General features: G+C 41.3%; 1 protein-coding gene across 8 annotated transcripts in view; it reads left to right on the plus strand.

Moving 5' to 3' along the window:
* Positions 1 to 20,795, plus strand: part of DYNC1I1 (dynein cytoplasmic 1 intermediate chain 1) — a 255,658-nt gene that overhangs the window by 159,351 nt on the left and 75,512 nt on the right. For all 8 annotated transcript variants that reach the window (XM_050941720.1, XM_050941715.1, XM_050941718.1 and 5 more), the window contains one exon: positions 6,161 to 6,286. In XM_050941720.1, the coding sequence (XP_050797677.1) occupies positions 6,161 to 6,286 (126 nt within the window). The remainder of the gene's footprint in view (positions 1 to 6,160; positions 6,287 to 20,795) is intronic.

Raw genomic sequence — 20,795 nt, forward strand, 5'->3', positions numbered from 1 at the left:
AGTTTTTTTGTCTATATAACTGACTCCCCAAGAATCAAATTAAGAATTTATTTCTGTGCTTTCATATCTAAGAATATAAATTTTACAGGAGGTATGTACTGGCTTGTGGGTGGCCTTTAAACACATATGGATTTACACAGAAATCAAGTATAAGCCTGAGGAAATGCTTATCGTGGTTGTTCACTTGTTCAGGAGCTGGAAATTACATGGAATTCTTATCTGATATTTTCCTAACAGGCAGCTTTTAGTAGTCCCAGGACAGCCAGATAAAGCCGAGTTAGAAAACTGCCAGATGTAATTGCTCAGCCCCTCAGGCACACAAGCATGTTCTATTTCCCGCCTCTTTGTTCTGGGGTGGCCCCACCCCATGCTTCCCTCCCCTCCCTGCCTTCCCCTCCCAGTCGCTCATGAGTCCTTATTTCTTTGGCATGTGCAGTTGAGCTATTCTCAGTGCCACTCCACATTTCATTGGTGGAGGAGGGGGGGAGCATTCTGGCTTTTCTCATTTCCTTTGTCATGTACATGTAATGCAGAAGGAACTTGAGCAAGCTTGATGTATCTCACCAAGCAGAGGTTTATGGTACCCTCACACTCCCACCCCGACATTATGCAATGCCTAGTGTAACAAATGGTATTTGACCGATCAGGCAAATGGCAGAATACATTACTCAGTTGTCTGTGATTAAACTGTTCCTGGAAAGTATGCTGAAGGTAAATAGGTTAACTGGAAAAAATATAAAAAGAACATTGATGCCTTGATTAAACACCAGAGGGGTAGCCGTGTTAGTCTGGATCTGTAAAAAGCAACAGAGAGTCCTGTGGCACCTTAAAGACTAACAGCTGTATTGGAGCGTAAGCTTTCGTGGGTGAATATCCACTTTGTCACCCACAAAAGCTTATGCTCCAATACCGCTGTTAGTCTTAAAGGTGCCACAGGACTCTCTGTTGCTTGATTAAACACATTATCTAGTTCCCTAGTCACTTGTGACATATGGGTCAGGACATGTGGGATCCCTCATACAATTGAAGTCAATCCCGTAGTCCGCTCTATCTTTTGCAGAAAGAAGGGTAAAAGTCTTAGATCCTTGCTCAGCTTTTATTCAGGCAAATGCCCAAACTTTCATGTAGAAAGGGAGGGAAATCACATTGCTTGGTTTAGAATGAGGTTATATCGGATAATCTAAAGCCAAAAACAAGTGAAAAGCCACAGAGTTCAGACACACAGTGCCTGATCCTTCTTGACTCTCGTGTGATCACCCCAAAGGCAGGCCAAGGGTGGGACATTTTACAAAACTGTCCTTAATGTAGACAGGACCTAAGTGTGGTGTTTGTCTGTGGGATTTACCCTTGCCTTCCCAAAAGGGCAATTGGTATGCATTCATTGATTGGGGACCTGGGAATCAGGATTTTCTTCATCAACCCCTGAGAGGTGCCCACCTGACAATTTTCATAGTGCTTCACCTCCTCTCTGAATAGCAATCACTCCATCAAGTCAAAACTCCTCATAATGGTGGTTGTCCAATTCAATATGATGCCAATCAATGATTGAATATCTAAAACTGGGACTAAATTTACAAGTTGATGCCTACACTATGACTGCAGAATACATGCAAACTGATAACTTACAAGCCGGCATTTGTTTGTGCTCAGACGGGCTACCATAAAGTCACTCAGGCCTGGTCTACACTACGAGTTTAAACCGATTTTAGCAGCATTAAACCGATTTAACGCTGTACCCATCCACACTACGAGGCCCTTTATATTGATATAAAGGGCTCTTTAAATCGATTTCTGTACTTCTCCCTGACAAGAGGAGTAGCGCTAAAATCGGTATTACCATATTGGATTAGGGTTAGTGTGGCTGCAAATCGACGGTATTGGCCTCCGGGCGGTATCCCACAGTGCACCATTGTGACCGCTCTGGACAGCAATCTCAACTCGGATGCAGTGGCCAGGCAAACAGGAAAAGCCCTGCGAAATTTTGATTTTCATTTCCTGTTTGCCCAGCGTGGAGCTCTGATCAGCACGGGTGGCAATGCAGTCCCAAATCCAAAAAGAGCTCCAGCATGGACCGTACGGGAGATACTGGATCTGATCACTGTATGGGGAAACAAATCTATTCTATCAGAGCTCCGTTACAGAAGATGAAATGCCAAAGCGTTTGAAAAAAAAAATCTACAGGCTACACAGTGCTGCGTGACAAGCGTAACAGGAGCCAGAGACTCAAATGGATGCTCATGGAGGGAGGGAGGGAGGGGGTACTGAGGACTCCAGCTATCCCACAGTCCCCAGGAGTCTCTGAAAAGTATTTGCATTCTTGGCTGAGCTCCCAATGCCTGTAGGTTCAAACACGTTGTCCAGCGTGGTTCAGGGTATAGCTCGTCAATTTACTCCCTCCCCCCACCACGTGAAAGAAAAGGGAAAGAAATCATTTCTTGACTTTTTTCAATGTCACTCTATGTCTACTGAATGCTGATGGTAGACGCGATGCTGCAGCAGTGGCTCTTCTCCTCTCCCCAGTGGCAGACGGTACAATATGACTGCAATCCATCGTCACCATCAACCCCGTGCTTGATAACTGCTGAATACCCCTGGCTGGCCTCAGGGGCGCCTGGGTAAAAATAGGAATGATTCCTGGTCATTCCCAGTAGATGGGACAGAACGGCTGGTAACCGTCCTCATCATAGCAACTGGGGGCTGAGCTCCATCAGCCCCCTCCCTTTCCTGTGTAAAGAAAAGATTCTGTACTGCCTGGACTATCATAGCAGCGGCATGCTGGGCTCCTCTCCCCCGCACTGCTTAATGTCCTGCCTGGACTGTCATAGCACCAGGAGGCTGCCTCCCCCTCATTTTATCTCACTAACAAGTCACTGTTTGTTATTCCTGCATTTTTTATAACTTCATGACACAAATGGGGGGGACACTGCCACGGGAGCCCAGGAAGGTTGGAGGAGGAGGGAAGCAATGGGTGGGGTTGTTGCAGGGGCACCCCCCATGAATGGCATGTAGCTCATCATTTCTGTGGGATCTGACACGGAGCGGCTGTGCTCTCTGATACACTGGTTCTCTAGTACACTTGCCCCATATTCTAGGCAGGACTGACTCTATTTTTAGAAACCATAAAGGAGGGATTGACTCGGAGAGTCATTCCCAGTTTTGCTTTTGCGCCCCCAGCCGATCTCAGCCAGGGGCACCCATGATAGCAGCACAGAGCACAGAAGGACAGATAACCATCATCTCATTGCCAAATTACACTGGCAGCAAACGGTACAGAACGACTGATAACCATCTCTGCTATCATGCAAAAGCAAATGAATGCTGCTGTGTAGCGCTGGAGTATCGCCTCTGTCCGCGGCATCGAGTACACATACGGTGACTGTAAAAAAAAAAAAGCTGAACGAGCTCCATGGTTGCCGTACTATGGCATCTGCAGGGCAATCCAGGGAAAAAAGGTGCGAAATGATTGTCTGCCGTTGCTTTCCCGGAGGAAGGAATGACTGACAACATTTACCCAGAACCACCCGCAACAATGATTTTTGCCCCATCAGCCACTGGGCTCTCAACCCAGAATTCTAAGGGGCGGGGGAGACTGTGGGAACTATGGGATAGCTACGGAATAGCAACCCACAGTGCAACGCTCCAGAAATCGACGCTCGCCTCGGACCATGGACGCATAACGCCGAATTAATGTGCTTAGTGTGGCCGTGTGCACTCGACTTTACACAATCTGTTTTATAAAACCAGTTTATGTAAAATTGGAATTATCCCATAGTGTAGACGTACCCTTAGAAACCTCCAGTTGTGTTCTACAGGAAAATGAACTAGCCCCAAATAGGCAACTGTGCCAGTAAACAGATACTTAGGTACACAACCAAACCGTCTTTACCTCTCTCCCAATCCTAGGAGGGACTGGCTGATTTTTGGTGTAAAGCAGATCAGTCTGAAGGATGCTGTACTTCGTATCAGGTGCCAATGGCCCGTAAAGGCTGTTCCAGCAGCCAGGGAATGCTGGAATGTAGGTGCAACTCACCCCTGTTTCCTTTTCCCCAGAATGGCCCATACACTGGAGTTGGGAGAGGAGGTGAAATGACAGCAGCTATGGCAGCCCTATGCTAACCAAATACTCCTTCACACATTGGAAGAGGGGTCTGGGATCTGGCCTCTATTCTATTTAGGAATGATAAAAATTGAATAAAAACATAATCAGCTGTATGAAACACTGGTCCATAAAAAAAGACCAAATTAGGTCTTTTATATGACACTCAGCTCTACGTTATTGTAGTATTTCTGTTATGGTTTATTTTGCTCCAGAGGAACTTTTGAAGGATGAGAGGAGGAGGAAAAAAGATTTTAAAACCTTTTTTAAAAATGGCTTTGTAGGCTTCAAACTAGAAGGGGCCAAATTCATGAAGTCATTATAGTCGTCATAGTTACATCAGGAATTAATTTGGCCCATTATCTTTATAGAAGCTGTCTGTATTGAAGAGCTGTTTGTTCCAGCTCTGCATTTCCCCTGCACAGTGGTAAATGGCTTGGGACTAAGAGATCTCACCAGCCTGCCTTTGTAATGCTGCAGATACCAGAAGAAGAACTTGAACTGAATCACTCTTGGTTGAAACTGGAGAGGCTTGATGACAAGTCATTCTCCATAAGGGCCCCATTTGTTTGCCAGAACCCCTATCATCTAACCTGGACATGCTATAAAGCTTGTCTTTTTATCTTGGACATTTGGATTGAGGGATAGAGTTTTTTGAAGTATACCTCTACCTCGATATAATGCTGTCCTCGTGAGCCAAAAAATCTTACCGCGTTATAGGTGAAACCGCATTATATCGAACTTGCTTTGATCCACTAGAGTGCGCAGCCCTGACACCCCCGGAGCACTTCTTTACTGCATTATATCCGAATTCATGTTATATCAGGTCATGTTATATCGAGGTGGAGGTGTAGATGTATGTGTGTAAGTGGGGGATGAGAACACAGATGTTTTGTGTGAGTAGATTATTGTTAATATTATTATTTTGATCTTGATATTTGGAACCTGGGATTTTTAATGGTCGTAAAAGTGCCCAGGCCAATTTTAATGGTCACTTATTAGCTTAAATTATGAAATACATAAACAAATATTTATATAAAGTATTTGCATAATGATATACTCATTCACCCATATGCCAGCTATATATAAATATATGTATTTGCTTATTTTTCAGCAAGATTAGGTTAGATTCTTTTGTAATAAAGTAGATTTCTTGGTTTTTCTCATTCTTGATGTAACTGAACTGAAGTAAATAGACTTTCATCAGAAATATGTTTGGCTCCCTGAACTTAAATTAGTTTTGCTTATGATATTTGAAAACAATATATTATAATCAATATAGTCTGAAAGTCTAATTCATCATACATGTTTTCTTTGAGATTGAGTGTACTAGAAAATATGGACCTGATTCTTCACTGTAATGAGTGCCCTCAAATCCTGTTTGATGACACTCTGCACTTCAAAAGAGTACCTCAGCATCTTGCAGAATTAGACCCTGTGTGAAGAAAGTTTTCATTTGTTATTTGAATCTTCTGTACTAGATGCCTTGTTCTTATTCTGAAATAAGAAGGAAAAAGCAACTCTCTACCGTGCTGAAAAATGTGGACCTCAGAATAAAAGCTGATCTATTGTTTGAATATTATGTGTGTGTGTGTGTGTATATATATATATATATATATATATATATATAATATAAATTGATGGAGACTAAAATTTCATAGTCTCGGAAAGGAAATTTTTAAGCATTCAAATTAAATTTTCAGATTTCACTATTAGTAGAATTTCAGTAAAAGGACCTTTTTCATAGCAAAGTTTGAATATCTGAAGCCTTTCTTAAGTTATACATTTTAGAGAACTACCTACAGTAAATAATAGTATCCTGGTGATATCTGAGAGGATGCTGATATAAAACCAACAGAGAAATCTTTAAGGACTTTACTAATAAAATATAAAACCAAAGTGTAGCTAAACAGTATGTTTGGAGTGGTGTGTGTTATTATTAAAACCAGATACTTGATACCGCATGTAGCGCGAGAAATGATTGCTTCTGTCTCATATGATTTCACACAGTTTCTTCATCCCCAAAACAGAATCTAATCCTACTGCATGTTCTCTCGTGTCTAGTACCCTGAATTGATGGTTGCATCTTATAACAATAACGAAGATGCTCCACATGAGCCAGATGGGGTGGTCTTAGTTTGGAACATGAAGTTTAAGAAAACCACACCAGAATATGTTTTCCATTGTCAGGTAAGATTCAGTAAGCCATTCATTTCCTACTAGGCAAAACAGAGTTTGCTATGCAACCCATCTGCCTATTGCCTGGATGAAGAGGCCAAGGTTAAAAATAGACAATTTTGGAAAAAGTACAAGCAGCAGTCTAATGTTTTGAGAAAGCATCAATCCTTCTGAAACAATAATGCAGCCCTGTCAGGGATTGAGTGTCATTCTCTATTTAAAACAATCCCTAAAAGAATTAGTTTATAAAGACCTTGCACTTATGAAGTAACTGTGGTGTACCACTTCCTCATCCAGGCAGCAACATATGCTTTCCCACCCACGTTCACTTCCTTGCATCCTCTGTGTCCCAAGCTGCCTACTCTCACTCCTCTGATGTTCAATGTGATTTTTCAACTTTAAAATGCATAAATATACACCATATTTCTGAACATTCATTTTGCTGAGATCTTGGTAAAAATGACTTAAGCAATATGAAGATTCTTCAACAAATTAGCATTTGACTATCCTTTGGGCTATCCAGCTACCATTTAATTTCACTCAGTGCTATTGCATGACCAAGCCTCTTCAGAAGTCTATAGACAATTTAAAAATCGTCTGATGCTTCATTTCCTTGTGCATGTTTACACGTCTTTCCCCATTGTTTTTCTATTTCGTTTGACATAGCCTGAAATCATCTGAATTTTCTGCTCATATGCTCTATTTCCATCACATTGCCCAAATGATGGCGCATGGCTTGGGTCAATATCCTTCCATTGTAATTATTTTTGGAATCCTGGCATGCAAAAAGCATGTGGAAAAGTTTGTTTGTAAAATTTTACAATTGGGGATTAGTAAACTGCAGATTATGCTGTGGTAAAAGTTGCTTCTTTTGGAAGAATATGTATTACCTGGCTAGCTATGTGAACTGAGTGGTCATTTTACATTTAAGGACCAAACATTTTTTTGAACTACATTTATGTTTGGACTTTGGTACATTGTCAGATGTAACATAGTGGGAGGGAGTTGCTAGAATTGGAGTAACTGCTTCAACCTGATTAATTCACATGTTCTTCTAATTTACTATCCCAAAAGCAACTCTGCAAGAAGCTGGGCCTGCACAGTAAATATGCCATACGTATTTTTATCTTTGAAATAAGAACATTTTTTTCTTGGTATCCTATTTGGCAGTCTGATATGTCCCTTTAACACGTCTGAGAGCATGGCATCCCAATTATGCTCAGATCATTATAAGATATTCGTGCAGCTTCATGTTCTAAACAAAATATTAAAGTGGAGAAAATACCCATTGAATATTCAAAAGGAATATGGTTTTATTCAAGTTAATGGTCAGATTCTGACCAGTCTTGTATGGGAAGGGGAAGTCCTTCCTGTGAGGGAAAGACCAGCTACAGAGAGCATAATATACCCCATGAATTAAAAATCTGCCAGGACATGCACTTAATTTAAAGCTAAACCAGCTCATGGAAATGAACAAGCATTGAGCCAGATTCATCCCTCCATGGGAAACCATCCCCTCAAGGCACAAAGATGTCTTCAAGATTTGACTAATTGAGATTCTTCTTACTTCTCCCATAGCAGGGAGGGGTAGATCTCCTCACTTTCTGCCATGACATAATACAAGCATTGGGTCTGGACCCCTGAAAATCTCTGTCTTTTGGGATAGTCATGTAGCACAGTGCCTTCATGCAGAAACTTGGGTTAACCTCTCCTACAGTGACAATGAGCTCAGATTCTGTGTCTATGGGAAATGTTGTGTTGCTGTGGCAGGATATCCACAGACATGTTGATGCTCATGTTCTCCAGTGCCATTTTAAGTTGGAGCCAAATTTGAACCATGGTTTCTGGAAAGGTATAACATAGAATTTCTCCTGTGTCCCGGATTGGCTGAGCATACACCATGTGATTTAGAGGGGCAGCAGAAAGCATTTCACCTGGTCTCCTGAAGACAGGCTGTTTTAGCTGAGCTAACTGATTCAGATGGAAAATACCAAAAAAATGTATGCTACTCAGAATCTGGAAGTCAGTTCTCTAGATCATCATGTTGTTATTCTATAAGTTAGTGGAAACCAAACGTGGTATTATTTATCCTCGTTATCATATGCATTACAGTTTTGCAAGGGAAACATTCCCTGACTCAGAGTCCTGATTCAGCCACTTCTCTAAGTCTTGTATCAGCTATGCCTAGTTTTCCTTCAGATCCAGCTGATACTGTGACTGTTCAGCAGTTATAGGTGAAGGCACATTCTTCATTACAGCTACAGTGCCCAGGCATGACAAAAGTTCTGCCTTGATCAGTTGTCCCCCACAACACCTCCCCATCCTTTGTCCCTGTATTTCCACATATCTGAGGTCTTGGAAAAACATCCGTTGGTCATAGGTAACCAAAATGTCCTATGCAGGCAAGACACCTGATCTGCTCACAGCTGTCCTCCCACAGTGATCACATATTATCTTTGACATAGACTCCATAGACAACACCCTCCATCATCTTCTACTCCACTATGATCTTTAAACTCAGCCTATACAAATATGTATATAATGACTAGAAATACCACCACCTCTATTTAGTTCACGCTGTAGCCATTCAGATATGTAAAAGCTATTTATGAGTAAAACATAGATAAAGCTGTAACACAAGGACCTGCAGTTCTCAGTACTGCATGACAATTAGCTTAGAATAACTAAGGCAGTGATGACATAGGTGGTTACTAGGTAAGTTGTATTTAACCAGTAGATTGATCTTAAATCACAAGATAAGGAATACAATAAATGAGAGTGGTACATGATAGGGAAGGGCAAAGGGGGGTACTGCAGAAGTATACTTTTGGAATTTTAGGAAAATTTAAAAGTATGTTGAACTTAACTAAAACTTACATGTACTAACTGCAGGTGTACCATGGCAACTAATTGATGTAAGTGCTAATAAGAATAAAGTAAATGATTAATTGACCTAGTGAAGATAGGGACCCTAATAGTGTTATGTGGAAGTATGTACAAGGAAAGAAAGTTGAAACCATCATTAAATATTGTAAGATATTATCGGGGACAGCGTAACTGCCTATGAAAGCTAAGACCCAGCCTGTGGGCAGTGGGATACGTTGGAATGACCATATGCAGATCGCTTCATCTATTCTGGGGTTCCCCAAAAGGGATGATGTGAGTATGCAGGTGTTGGACAATGTTGTATTGGCTCTATCTCCTTTCCTATATTATAGTGGTTGTGATCCTGTTGATTTGACTAACAAATTTTATAACATTGCTAGTCAGAGAGCACATAATGGACTGTGGTCCTCAAGGTCCTCATTCTGTTGACAACCTCACTACTGTAGGTAATTTGGAAGCAGAACCCTTCCAACTATTGCATAGTAGATAAAAGCGAATACCCGCTTATCAATCAGGCTACAATACTCTCAGTATGCCTCTGAGATACAGCAGAAGCAGGCCAGATATGTACCCTTTACTTTGTGCTCTCCACATAAATCAGCCACACATGCCAGAGTACAACATTAATAGACACAGGCTGAAGCCTTTCTTTTTCTGCATGGAGGAGAAATAGGAGCATGTACTTGAGTTGAATATATTGCATATTGAATTGTATTCAATTACATGAAAAGTCTCTAAAATTGTTCTAGTACCTATGAATTTCCTGGACTCCTCATTGTTATTACCAGTAGGTACATCCTGTGTGGTGATGTTTGATGGTGGAACTTTCACTTGATGTGTGGAACCTTCACTTTTTTATGTTCTGATCTGACTTTCAAATGTTTTGTGTTTTCAACTTACAACATGCTGTATATAACATAACTCTACATTAACAATGTATTTTTGAGGCAGATGAAGTGAGAGGAAGAGATGGACTTTTTGTTTTTTGAATTACCGCATTCCTTCCCATTTAAATGCCTTTTTTATATCCCCTAAACCCAGGATTATATTTTGCTCACTAGTCCAAGTTCTGGTTCTAGTGAACCCACTTGATCATCCACAAAATCAGATTTTGCCTTTTGAACAGCAGCTTTGTAATGAGATTCAGACATGAGGAAACTGGACATTACAAATGTGAGTGTCTTCAGACTGCACAAAGAACCCAGGCAAACTAATTCTGAGAAAAAAATGAATACATTTATGAACCCATTTCAAACCAAGCTCTAGGAAATACCCCCCATATATGGTGTTATAGCATCAGCAGCAGTACGCTTGTGGAACCTCTATAGACCATTAATCAGATAAGTGAACTTCATTGGACACAACCTTAAATGATTTCAGCTTTAGAGTAAATTCTGTGAATGTTTGAATTTCCGTGTCAGGAGTCATAACCTTACTTCTGTATCTTTTCCAGTATATATTAAAGATGGTTATAAGTAAAATTCATTAGAATGGAGTTTAAAGCTTTTTAGTGTTTGGTGTGTATTGTAATCTTTTGTGAGACCATTGGAATTGCCATAGCTGATCACATCCATTGTCTGCCTTGTCCAGTGTTCTTTCTGAAAGTGGTCAGTACCAAATGCTTCAGTGGAAGGTTTATAGTTGCCACAAGGTCAGTTATGCAGTAATCTGTCAATAGAGGAGTTTTTTCCTAACACCAGGCAGCTAGGCTCAGGTTTTAAAGAATGTTTAGGCATTGCTGCATTCAGTATTGCAATGCCTAGCTGATTTATGATCCAAAGTCTCATTGTCAAAATTGGACACTTGTGGAGCCAAAATCCCAGTGACCGTTTATACGATTTAGGCTTCTGAATGCCTAAATGACTTTTGAAAATGAGATTTAGTCTTCCAAATCCGTTAGGCATTGCAATGCCGAATGCAGCAACACCTAAATATTTTCAAAAATCTGAACCCTAGTTATTAGTTAAGTCCTGAAGCCTAGGGGCTGATCTCCCCATAACAGACCTGATGAAGAGCTCCGTGGTGAAAGCTTGTCTCTTTCACCAACAGAAGTTGGTCCTTACCCAACTTCTCTCTCTTATTTTAGCTATTGTAACTGGTGATTATATTCTTGCTATTCTTATAAACATCTAATTCTTTTTAAAATCCTACTAAGTACTTTGGCCATAGGTGCTGGAACTAGGGGTGCTGGGGGTGCTGTTGCACCCCTTAATTTGAAATAGTTGCTATCATATATAGGATTTAGTTTGGTTCAATGGCTCTCAGCTCCCCCACTATGCAAATTGTTCCAGCGCCCTTGACTTTGGCTCATTAATGTAGTGTGGGTGGCAGTACGTTTCACAGACTAATTATACATTGTGTAAAATGTTTGATCATTTTAAAATATGTTGCTTTTTTATTTCTTTGACTATTCTCTTGTTATGTTTTAGAAGGGGAAAGACTAAATAACACCCAGCTCACCTTCTCTCTATTATTTATTATTTTATCTATTTCTATCACATTATCTCCTTTTCCCCTTTCTTCAAAACAGAAACAAGACTCCTAGTATTTTTAATCTCTTCTGATTTGGAAATCTTCCTTTGCTTCATCATTTCTTCTTTTTACCTTTCTCTGGATTTTTTCTCTTTCTGGATATATCCAGTGACATGCTGCTGCCAATATTTTAACAAGGGAGTGCCACAAATTGTTTCCTCCTTTAGCTCATCATAAATCCCAGCACCACAAGGGTGCATGTGGTGGTGGAAGTGGAGAGACAGGGAAGAATGAAGGACATGAGTTTGTTCATTTGTTTTCTTGTGTAAGCAGAAACGTTTTATCAGAAACATAACCAAAGAGAAAGGCAACAACCCTTCCAAGGAAAGATTTGTTAAATGCTTTTCACTGTGAGTGTTCTTTGGTAATCACAAATATACTGTGCATATTGATATACTCTGCTATATTGATTAATATAGCAAAGACTTCAGCCTGTGTAATTTCAAATGGGAAGGGTCAGGGACCCTCCCTCTGGAACATCATGGACTCCTAGGGCAATGAGATACGTTCAAAAGGCAAAAATGTGCACTTTCGAAGTATTGTATGGGGCCCCGTGGATGAGCCAATCCTTGCAGGGATGGTTTGGCAGCATCTAGAGAGGGAGTGAATTGCAGCATATCACGTTGACTCTCTCTTCAGTTTGGTGGCAGCATTTTAACAAGAGCTTCCCAGTATTCCCCTCCACTATATAGCCTTTTTTGGATGGGGATGACCAAAACTGACCACAGTGGGCCTGAACATCAGCTGGTATAAATCAGCGTATATTGAATGGAGCTACACTGACTTACGCTACCTGAGGATCTGGCCCAGTATTCAAGGTGATAGCATACCCAGAGCATCAATTCATAACAGTATTACAATATTTTCAGTCTCATCCTCTACTGCTTTTTTAGTAGAGATTAATATCATGTTTGGTATTGTTTTCATTGTGCAAATAAGTGATAACTTCTGGATTATCCACAAGTGCTAAGGTTACTGTTACTCATTGTCCATTGTTTATGTGTGATTAATCATCTGTGTCCCATGATGTTTCTCTTCCCTGATAGGATAACCTAAACTTTAAACAGGATACAAATCTAAAAAGCATTTGAGGCTTTGCATCCCACCCAGACCTATACCATCACGGGCCATGCCAATTTTGATAATCTTTTTCAGGTCTGGGATCTTCGTCTGCTCAGGTATGGCAGTGGTCTGTCATTCACCCTCCTGTCCCTGGACCAGACGAAGGCTTTCTACGGGGTGGCCCATGGGTATCTCCTAGGCACTCTGCATACATTTGGCTTCGGGCCCCAGTTTGTGAGTTTTCTCCAGATGCTGTACGCCTCCACAGTGTTTGGCTCAACTAGACCCTGACTGGACCTGTCATCTTTGGTCAAGGGGAGCATCAAGGCTGCCCGCTGTCAGACCAACTGTACACTCTGGCTGTCGAGCCCTTCCTTCTTCTCCTTCACAGGAGGTTGATGGGTTGGTGCTCCACGAGCCAGAACTGTGGGTGTTCCTGTCATTGTATGCTGACAACGTGCTCCTCGTGGTCCAGAACCTGGACATTTGGCATGGGGGGAGGCCTACCAAGCTGTCTCCCCAGTGGCCTCCTCTTCCCAGGTCAGCTGGGTCAAGAGCTCTGGCCTGATGGTTGGGAACGGGTGCAGACGAGCTCCTCCCACATGTGATCCAGGTCACCTGGTGGAGTGTAGATCTGTTGCTGTATCTGGGCATCTACCTTTCCACCACCCATTTCTCCCCACCAGAGAACTGGCACAACTTGGAGGGCAGGGTGGCTAAGCAGCTGCGGAGGTGATGGCACTGCTTGGATGCCTTTCCCTGCGGGGGGGGGGGGCACTCATGTTTAACCAGCTGGTCCTGTCCATGCTGTGGCACTGGCTCAACATCCTGAACCTGCAGAGTAACCTGGCCTGCCTTGAGCAGCTAACTCTGGAGTTCTTTTTGCCAGGGCTGCACTGGGTCTCTGCAGGGATTCTGAGTCTCCCCCTGGAGGAAGGAAGACAGGGCCGGCTCTGCCTCCACAGTCAGTTCCATGTCTTCTGCCTCCAGGCCCTGCAGAGACTCCTTTATGGTGCAAGTAGTCCATCATAGCACTGTGCCACGTGCCTTCCTCCACTGCCTCTGAGGGCTCTAATTTAACCGGACCTGCTGGACTACGACCAGGGTTGGGGGGAGGGGGAGACCTGGGTGTATCCACTGGTGCTTGGCTGACACATGGGAATCTCCACCCCCCTAGCACTTACTCCAGGAGGTGAGGGCATTCTTACCTTCCACCTCTTGGGTTTTTTTTCAAGGGGTCCTGCGGGAGGATGCGCCCTGCCTGGCCTTCACTCCTGGCCCTCTGGATCTTGTCATTGGGCCCTGGCCCCATGAGCTCCCCACAGCCACTCCCTCTGTGTAATCTGAGCCAGCTGCGTGAACTGCACCTATCCCAGCTGTACATAGTCAAGCTCCACACCTTTCATTTCTTCACCCTTGTGTCCCAGCCCAACACCAAGTGGCAGGAACTCCTACCATCTGTGGAGAGTGAGACGCCCTGGTGGGCCAGTGTGTATTCCATCCTGGTTCCAAGGCCCGTGTTCTTGGTATGGTTCACACACACCCCCAACTCTTGCTCCTTTTGTGGCGTGAAGGAGAACCTGGCACACATCTACCTCACATGTGCCAGATTGCAGCCCCTTTTCTGGCTCCTCCAGAACCTTCTTCTCATGTTCTTGCTGCCCTTTTCCCCACACCTCCTGATCTATGCACACCCCATCCATGGCCCCACAAAGTCACAAAACCTCCTCATCAACCTTCTCCTGGAGCTAGTCAAGGTGGCCATCCACCATACCAGGAGGAGGATGCTGAAAGGGAAGGTGCTCTGCAACTATGGGACCTACTTTTGTTCCTCCCTTCGCTCATGTATCTGGGCAGAGTTCCTTTGGGCTGCATCCATTGGCTCCCTGGATGCTTTCGAGGAGCAGAGGGCGCTTTCCCAGGTTCTCTACTTGGTGTCCTCTTCTGACTCCCTGCTTATGAACCTGTGACCCTCGCTCCTGTCCCTGTTTGTCATTAGTTGTCCTCCCTATTTACTTGAGATCTAGATCTGGTAGCGCCTACCCTTAGGGACGGGCCTTCAGATGTGAGCAGGCTTGCACCCGCCCACCCCCAGACCCTCAATAGGAGTTGTTGTCCAGCACTCTGGCAGAGACCCTGCCAGCGGATCAGGAAGTAGGTACCTAGATACCAGATTTTAAAATAAATCAGTTACTTCAGGAGTGAGGGGGAGAGGAATCCAGAAGCCATAGATATTAGCTGACCAGGAAAGGGTTACAAATAGGTCAAATTGAAACTTCTTTTCTAATTTGGTGGACTCTTTGTGCATTTTTTTTACACTATTTAAGAAGTTCTAATCTGTAATCATAGTGACAGCAAAAAAAATCATACACTTTATTTGACTATATTTTGATTTATTTTTTAGATGAATACTTGAGCTATTCATTGCCTATTTCTCTGCAGTGACTTTTCCAAACATCCCAGAAGTGCAGTGTTTTGTACATATATGACAATGAAAATCACAGAGTCATAAATTCATAGAACTGGAAGGGGCATCAAGAGGTCATGTAGTCCAGTCCCCTGCACTCATGGCCAGACTAAGTATTATCTAGACCATCCCTAACAGGTGTTTGTCTAACCTGCTCTTAAACATCTCCAATTATGGAGATTCCACACCTCCCTGGGCAATTTATTTATGGGAGAAGTAACTTAATTCAGCATATTTTTAGGGAGAAGAGGCTATGTGCAGCAACTTTTATTTTAGGAAGGAGTAATCATTTTAAAGTTCTTTCAAGGAGTCAGATAGACTTTTAGCATAATCACAAACAAATATTTTTTGCAGTATAGCATCTTTAGTAGCAGCATCTATTTCTGTCCTTTTCCTACAGTGCCATGCAGTCATACTTACTTGGTAGATTCCATGTCTTTAGTAAACTGTCAATTTTTTGTGGGATATGGGCCTTGTGTTTTCTATTTTAATTTCAATAAAAGCTGTCCATGCTTGGAAAATATTGGTGGATTGAGTATAGTAATCAGCCACTCAACCACACCACAAAATGTTTCATTCCTCCTTAGTTTTTCTGTAGTGGCTTCTATACACTGTTATTAAGTTATGTGTTTGACCACTCTTCATTGCTTATCTTGGTGTGGTCTTCCCCTTTTCAACTGAATGGATGGAATCAAAAAGGCATATCTTAGAATTAAATGCACTGAGGTAAGTGAAAGACTATATTTAGCGGCTGGTGTTGGCTAGAGTTGCTTTTTTTCCCTCATTTGGTTCCTTTGTTGTTGTCTGCTCTTTCAAAGTCAACATAAATTCTCTCAGATATATTAAGTGCTCCTGAGGGGCTTGTTTTCCAAAGGTGCTGAGCACCCAAATGCACAGGAGGGGTGTGTGTGTGTGTGTGTGTGTAAAATGGGTTTGCAAGGTGCTGAGGTAATATGTGAAACTAAAACACTCCCTCTTTTTTCCTGCACGTCAGCCTACTTCTCTGCTGAAGCAAAGGCCAGAGCTCAGTCCTTTCAAGACTATTTTTTAAAGTATTACAGTGGCAAGAGGAAGTCCCATACAATTTCTTAAAGAATAAAATTTAAAATATAAATATCTGCAACTAGCATTTGCAATACTTGTGCAAAGTTTTCTTAAACAACTTTTACACATGAACTTTGCTGGTGTTTTCCCACCGAGGTTTCCCCATATTGTTGCTATTACATAAACTTCTGTGGAAGGTATACCTGAGTGTACACACATATACACACACCCCTCTGATCTTTTCACAGAGATGCCCTCTGAGTCTCACATCAAAAATGCACGTGTCACCTAGACTCCTCAGAGTTAGAGGAGACTGGCAGCTCCACAGTTCCCCTGCAGATCCCTTAGAATTTCTTCAGCATCAACAGTCCAAAGATCTTCATGGCCAGCAGAGTCAGTAGGTGACAGTCTTCTCAGCTTCCAGAGAGACAGGGAGTCTGTAGCCTTGATCCAAAGTGGCACAGGCTCTAAGATGCAGATCTCACCACATGTGCTGTTATCTGCTGAGTCCACAGGGCTGTCTCCAACTCCCTTTTATAACCATTCCCTACTGAAGTCGAATTGGCTCCGCTCTCAGATGGTGGATGTCTGGAGCCCAGCAGACTGTTTGCCCTTAATGGAAACTCACTGCGTAACTTCAGAGGCAGCTACTAAGCATGCCCAGTAACTACCCCACACTGGTTCTTGTAGATGCCTCTGTCTGGGCCCTTCTAACTAAGTACTCTGCCCTGCCCTGTTCTTGCCATTTGTGCACTAAATCAGGATTGGGAAAATTTTCACAGTCTCCGATGAAATGTCCTCACTATCCACAATTGAAACATATATGTTCTCCTGAATAGGGGGAAGCAGATGTTGGCCATGTTATCTGCAACCAAGTCAACTGCTCCTCTGCTCAGAGAGATTTCTTTTTCCAGCCTATTTCAGAATTGCTCTCCCCAGTACCGGATGTTCCTTTATCAGCTAAAGGCTACTTTAATTAATGGGTCTCCCCATCCCTGCTATCTCTTGGTGAAGCTTTCGTTCTCTTTTTTTTTTAATCTGAGAACTCCTTCTCAGTTGAACTCAAACAAGAGTTCTGCATAGGGAATATTTCTATGTCTGCCATCTGGATTAATACCCTTGATCCTAAATTTGGTTTGGCGTGATTCATGTAAAAAACGGTCTTGCATGTAGGAGTAAAATTCTGTGTCTTTCATTCCATCCCGAGAATTTCTTGGACTAATATATGTAATCTTCTCAGGTACCCAGAAGGTTGATCTTGCGTATATTGATAAATTTCAGAAAACTGCACCTTAAGCTCTGATGCACTCACTATACCTGCTCTTTTCTATTGCTAACCTAGCCATCTTTCCTCATTTCTCTTATCTATGTAGCTTGCCTCTAGCCATTGCCTAGTAAAATAACTATCAGTTGAACTACTTTTGGATTTTTGATGGTTGTGAACGGCTTCCATGGAAGTCAACAAGAATTGCACTGACTCACTCCAAGGTGGATTGTGACCCATGGGAAGTGGCTTAGCTGTCTCTGTTGAGACCAGTGATATCACCCGGATGAAATGTTGTAGGCCAGGACCATATCCTACAATTTATGTTGACAGTGAACCTTCACAGTTAGTACTGTAGTCCACTGATTGTATCAGCTGCTAAAGTTAAATGAAAAGTAATTCATATTTTTCCACAAAGCCAATCAACTCGAACTCCATTTGAAACTGACTTCATTTCTTTATAATAAAATAATGGCAAATTTTATAACTCAAAGTGTGGGAGGAAAATCTCAAGAAATCTATGATGCCATTAACATTTAGCTCTGTTCTGAAAGGAACTGGGTCCCATAGAGCTATATCCCTTCCCTTTTGTTTACCTTTATACTCCCAATACCTTCCAAAGCTGTTTTTCATTATAACTTTGATATATCATTATCTTGAACTGAATCTCACCTTTATATTCTCCTTTAAAGCACCATGCATACCAAGGCTACTGTGTAAATTATAACAACATAATAGTATGCGGCCCATGATGTGTGTGCTAATACAAAAATGAGTGTTGTTTCAAAATTAGTAATTAACACTATGACTCATATGAACACTGTTGAGAAGAAAAAGGACAAAAAGAAAGAAGTCAGCCAGCACCAGAATGCTGCTTTGCTTTTAGCAATGTTTAGCATCTATCTCCTTATTCATTTGAAACTCGGATTTCAGTTATTAATCAAAGAATTAAGAAATGACAAGATATTGCTTTTCTTGGATAGAAAGTTTTATAAACAGTTACAGCTAAGAGCATTTTTTGAGGAGGTAGAGTGTGACATGTTTGAAATGTTATGCTGTCATTTTTAGCAGCCCTGTTTCACTTTTTATGTGTTAAAATTCATGATTTGTAATGAATCTTTACCAACAGCATTCATTTCCTCTGCTTAAAGCTGCAGTATTCTTTCTATTAGACCTGATTCAAAGACTACATCAGCCATGTAGCTTATGCTACACATTCTATGATTTTAAAAAATGTTCCAAATCCTGCTTGTCTGATCACTTGCACTGATACCATTTTGAATTACTGCAATTTAATATAACATAATTTGTAGAAAACCTAACCTTTTCATTTTCAAAGTTAGACATGTAATATTTTTAGAAGCTTTAGCTACCTAAGGGAGGGGGGAAGACCCCATTCAAAACCTCTATTTCATTAAAGAGAATTATAGTGATATTGATGGTTTGCCAAAACCTCAAGCAGTGACAGAATCCACAAAGTGCCCTGAAAGGGATACCTTTGCAAAACCATTTCTTCACAGATGCCTTAAATTATTGATGCTTAAAAAAATACGATGTTGTCAGTTTGCTTTAGAATTTGGAGCAAACTTTACTGATAAAAATTGCAGATTTGATATACTGTTAGAAAAATAATCAAATCCTGTGATTGCTCATGTAGGGGTTCAGTATATTAGGCATTGCAGATTTGCATACATTTTAAGATTTAATTTAAAATGTATTATGGAGGAAGAAAAAAAGCATAGTTTTCTTTTAGTTAATATGATCATTACAGTTAAAAAAATTGTTCTTGCACATCCAAAACTCCCACCGCAATGGGAGCCTGGAGGGTGCAAGGAATGCAGTATCAGACCTGAAATCAGTAAGTAATAGAGATCTCTCTCTCTGCAGAATTTTTTGCCGTAAAGGACATAAAGCACTGTGTAATTCCTGAGCCATACGGCAAATGATAGATAAACAGCCATAAGCATGACTTTTTTGTTTAGGTTATGTAACTATGTTCTCTGTGTAAGCTACTTCCAATAGAGTGCATTTGGTCCATATATGAGTAAATTATTTTACCTTATGTTTTTGTGTCTCTGTGGGAGCATTATGTGAACAGTGAAGTCTCATACTGTGTTATCTGGCACAAGATGCAGAACAGTTACTCTTTTGAAGTGCTCCAAAGTCCCCAAAAGCCAAAGAATCCATCACTAAAAGCCTGACTCCAACTGTCCCCTACCTTAGGTCTAAAATCAACAGCTTCCCACCCTCTGTCCCCACAGCTGGATGGCTGGCAAACAGCTCCCTGAAAAGAACTTTTGTATAAGGAAAACATTAATTTAATGATGATTAATACCCCTTGCATTCCATAAAGTGAAAATAAAAGTATTCACTCACTAGTTGAGATGCTGAAATTGTCAATAGAAGATTTTTCAGAGAGTGGCAAAGAACTTTTCGAAAATTAACAAATAGGAAGTGTATGTATTCTCTACAAGTAGACTTCAAAACTGTCAAATAATAGGTGCTACATATTCTGTTCTGTAGGGTGAGACATCATTTACTGGAGCTCCAAAGATGATAACTAACCATTTCATTTATGAAGCAATTCTCACCAAGGCATTCATTGGTGTCGTACAATAATTTCATCTACATTATATAAACATAACGCAACACGAACAATATTACAAAAATGTTGACTTACCATAAGTCTAACTTGACAAGAACTGGTGAAATTCTATTAAAACCAGGATTGTATCTTGAAGAAGTCCTGGGAAAGAAGTTAACATCCAATTACTTTAGTGTGAAATGCCAAACTAATGTTATGTGTGGAAGAGCCAGAATGCTTTTAAAAAAATCTCATAGTGGAGGTAATGAAAATATTTTCATTATCTATAAAACAAAATGCATTAGGGTTGGATTAACATCTATCATTCATTCATTCTGGCTGTCCTTATAACAAGTATTATTAGTGTTTTTGTGGCTAGGTTATATATTGTTCCCACTGTATGGACACACACTAAATCACTCATAATTTCATGTGGAGAACATGGTTAATCTTTATGATCTTGTGTTTATAATATGTAAATAGAGGAATATTTGGATTAGGCTAACAGTTCACAGGAAATGTACAGTATTGCTCTTTGCTGTTAGTTATTTGAGTTGAATCCCTAAGCATATGCACTGGGGTAATGATGCATTGTCAGAAATATACATGGCACAAAAGACATCCTGTCATTGGTGGGGCTAGGTGGCCCAGGGCAGGCTATATGTTGTTGCTTATCTGAGTA

Source organism: Gopherus flavomarginatus, chromosome 2 (assembly GCF_025201925.1).
Source record: "Gopherus flavomarginatus isolate rGopFla2 chromosome 2, rGopFla2.mat.asm, whole genome shotgun sequence".
Classification (NCBI taxonomy): domain Eukaryota; kingdom Metazoa; phylum Chordata; order Testudines; family Testudinidae; genus Gopherus; species Gopherus flavomarginatus.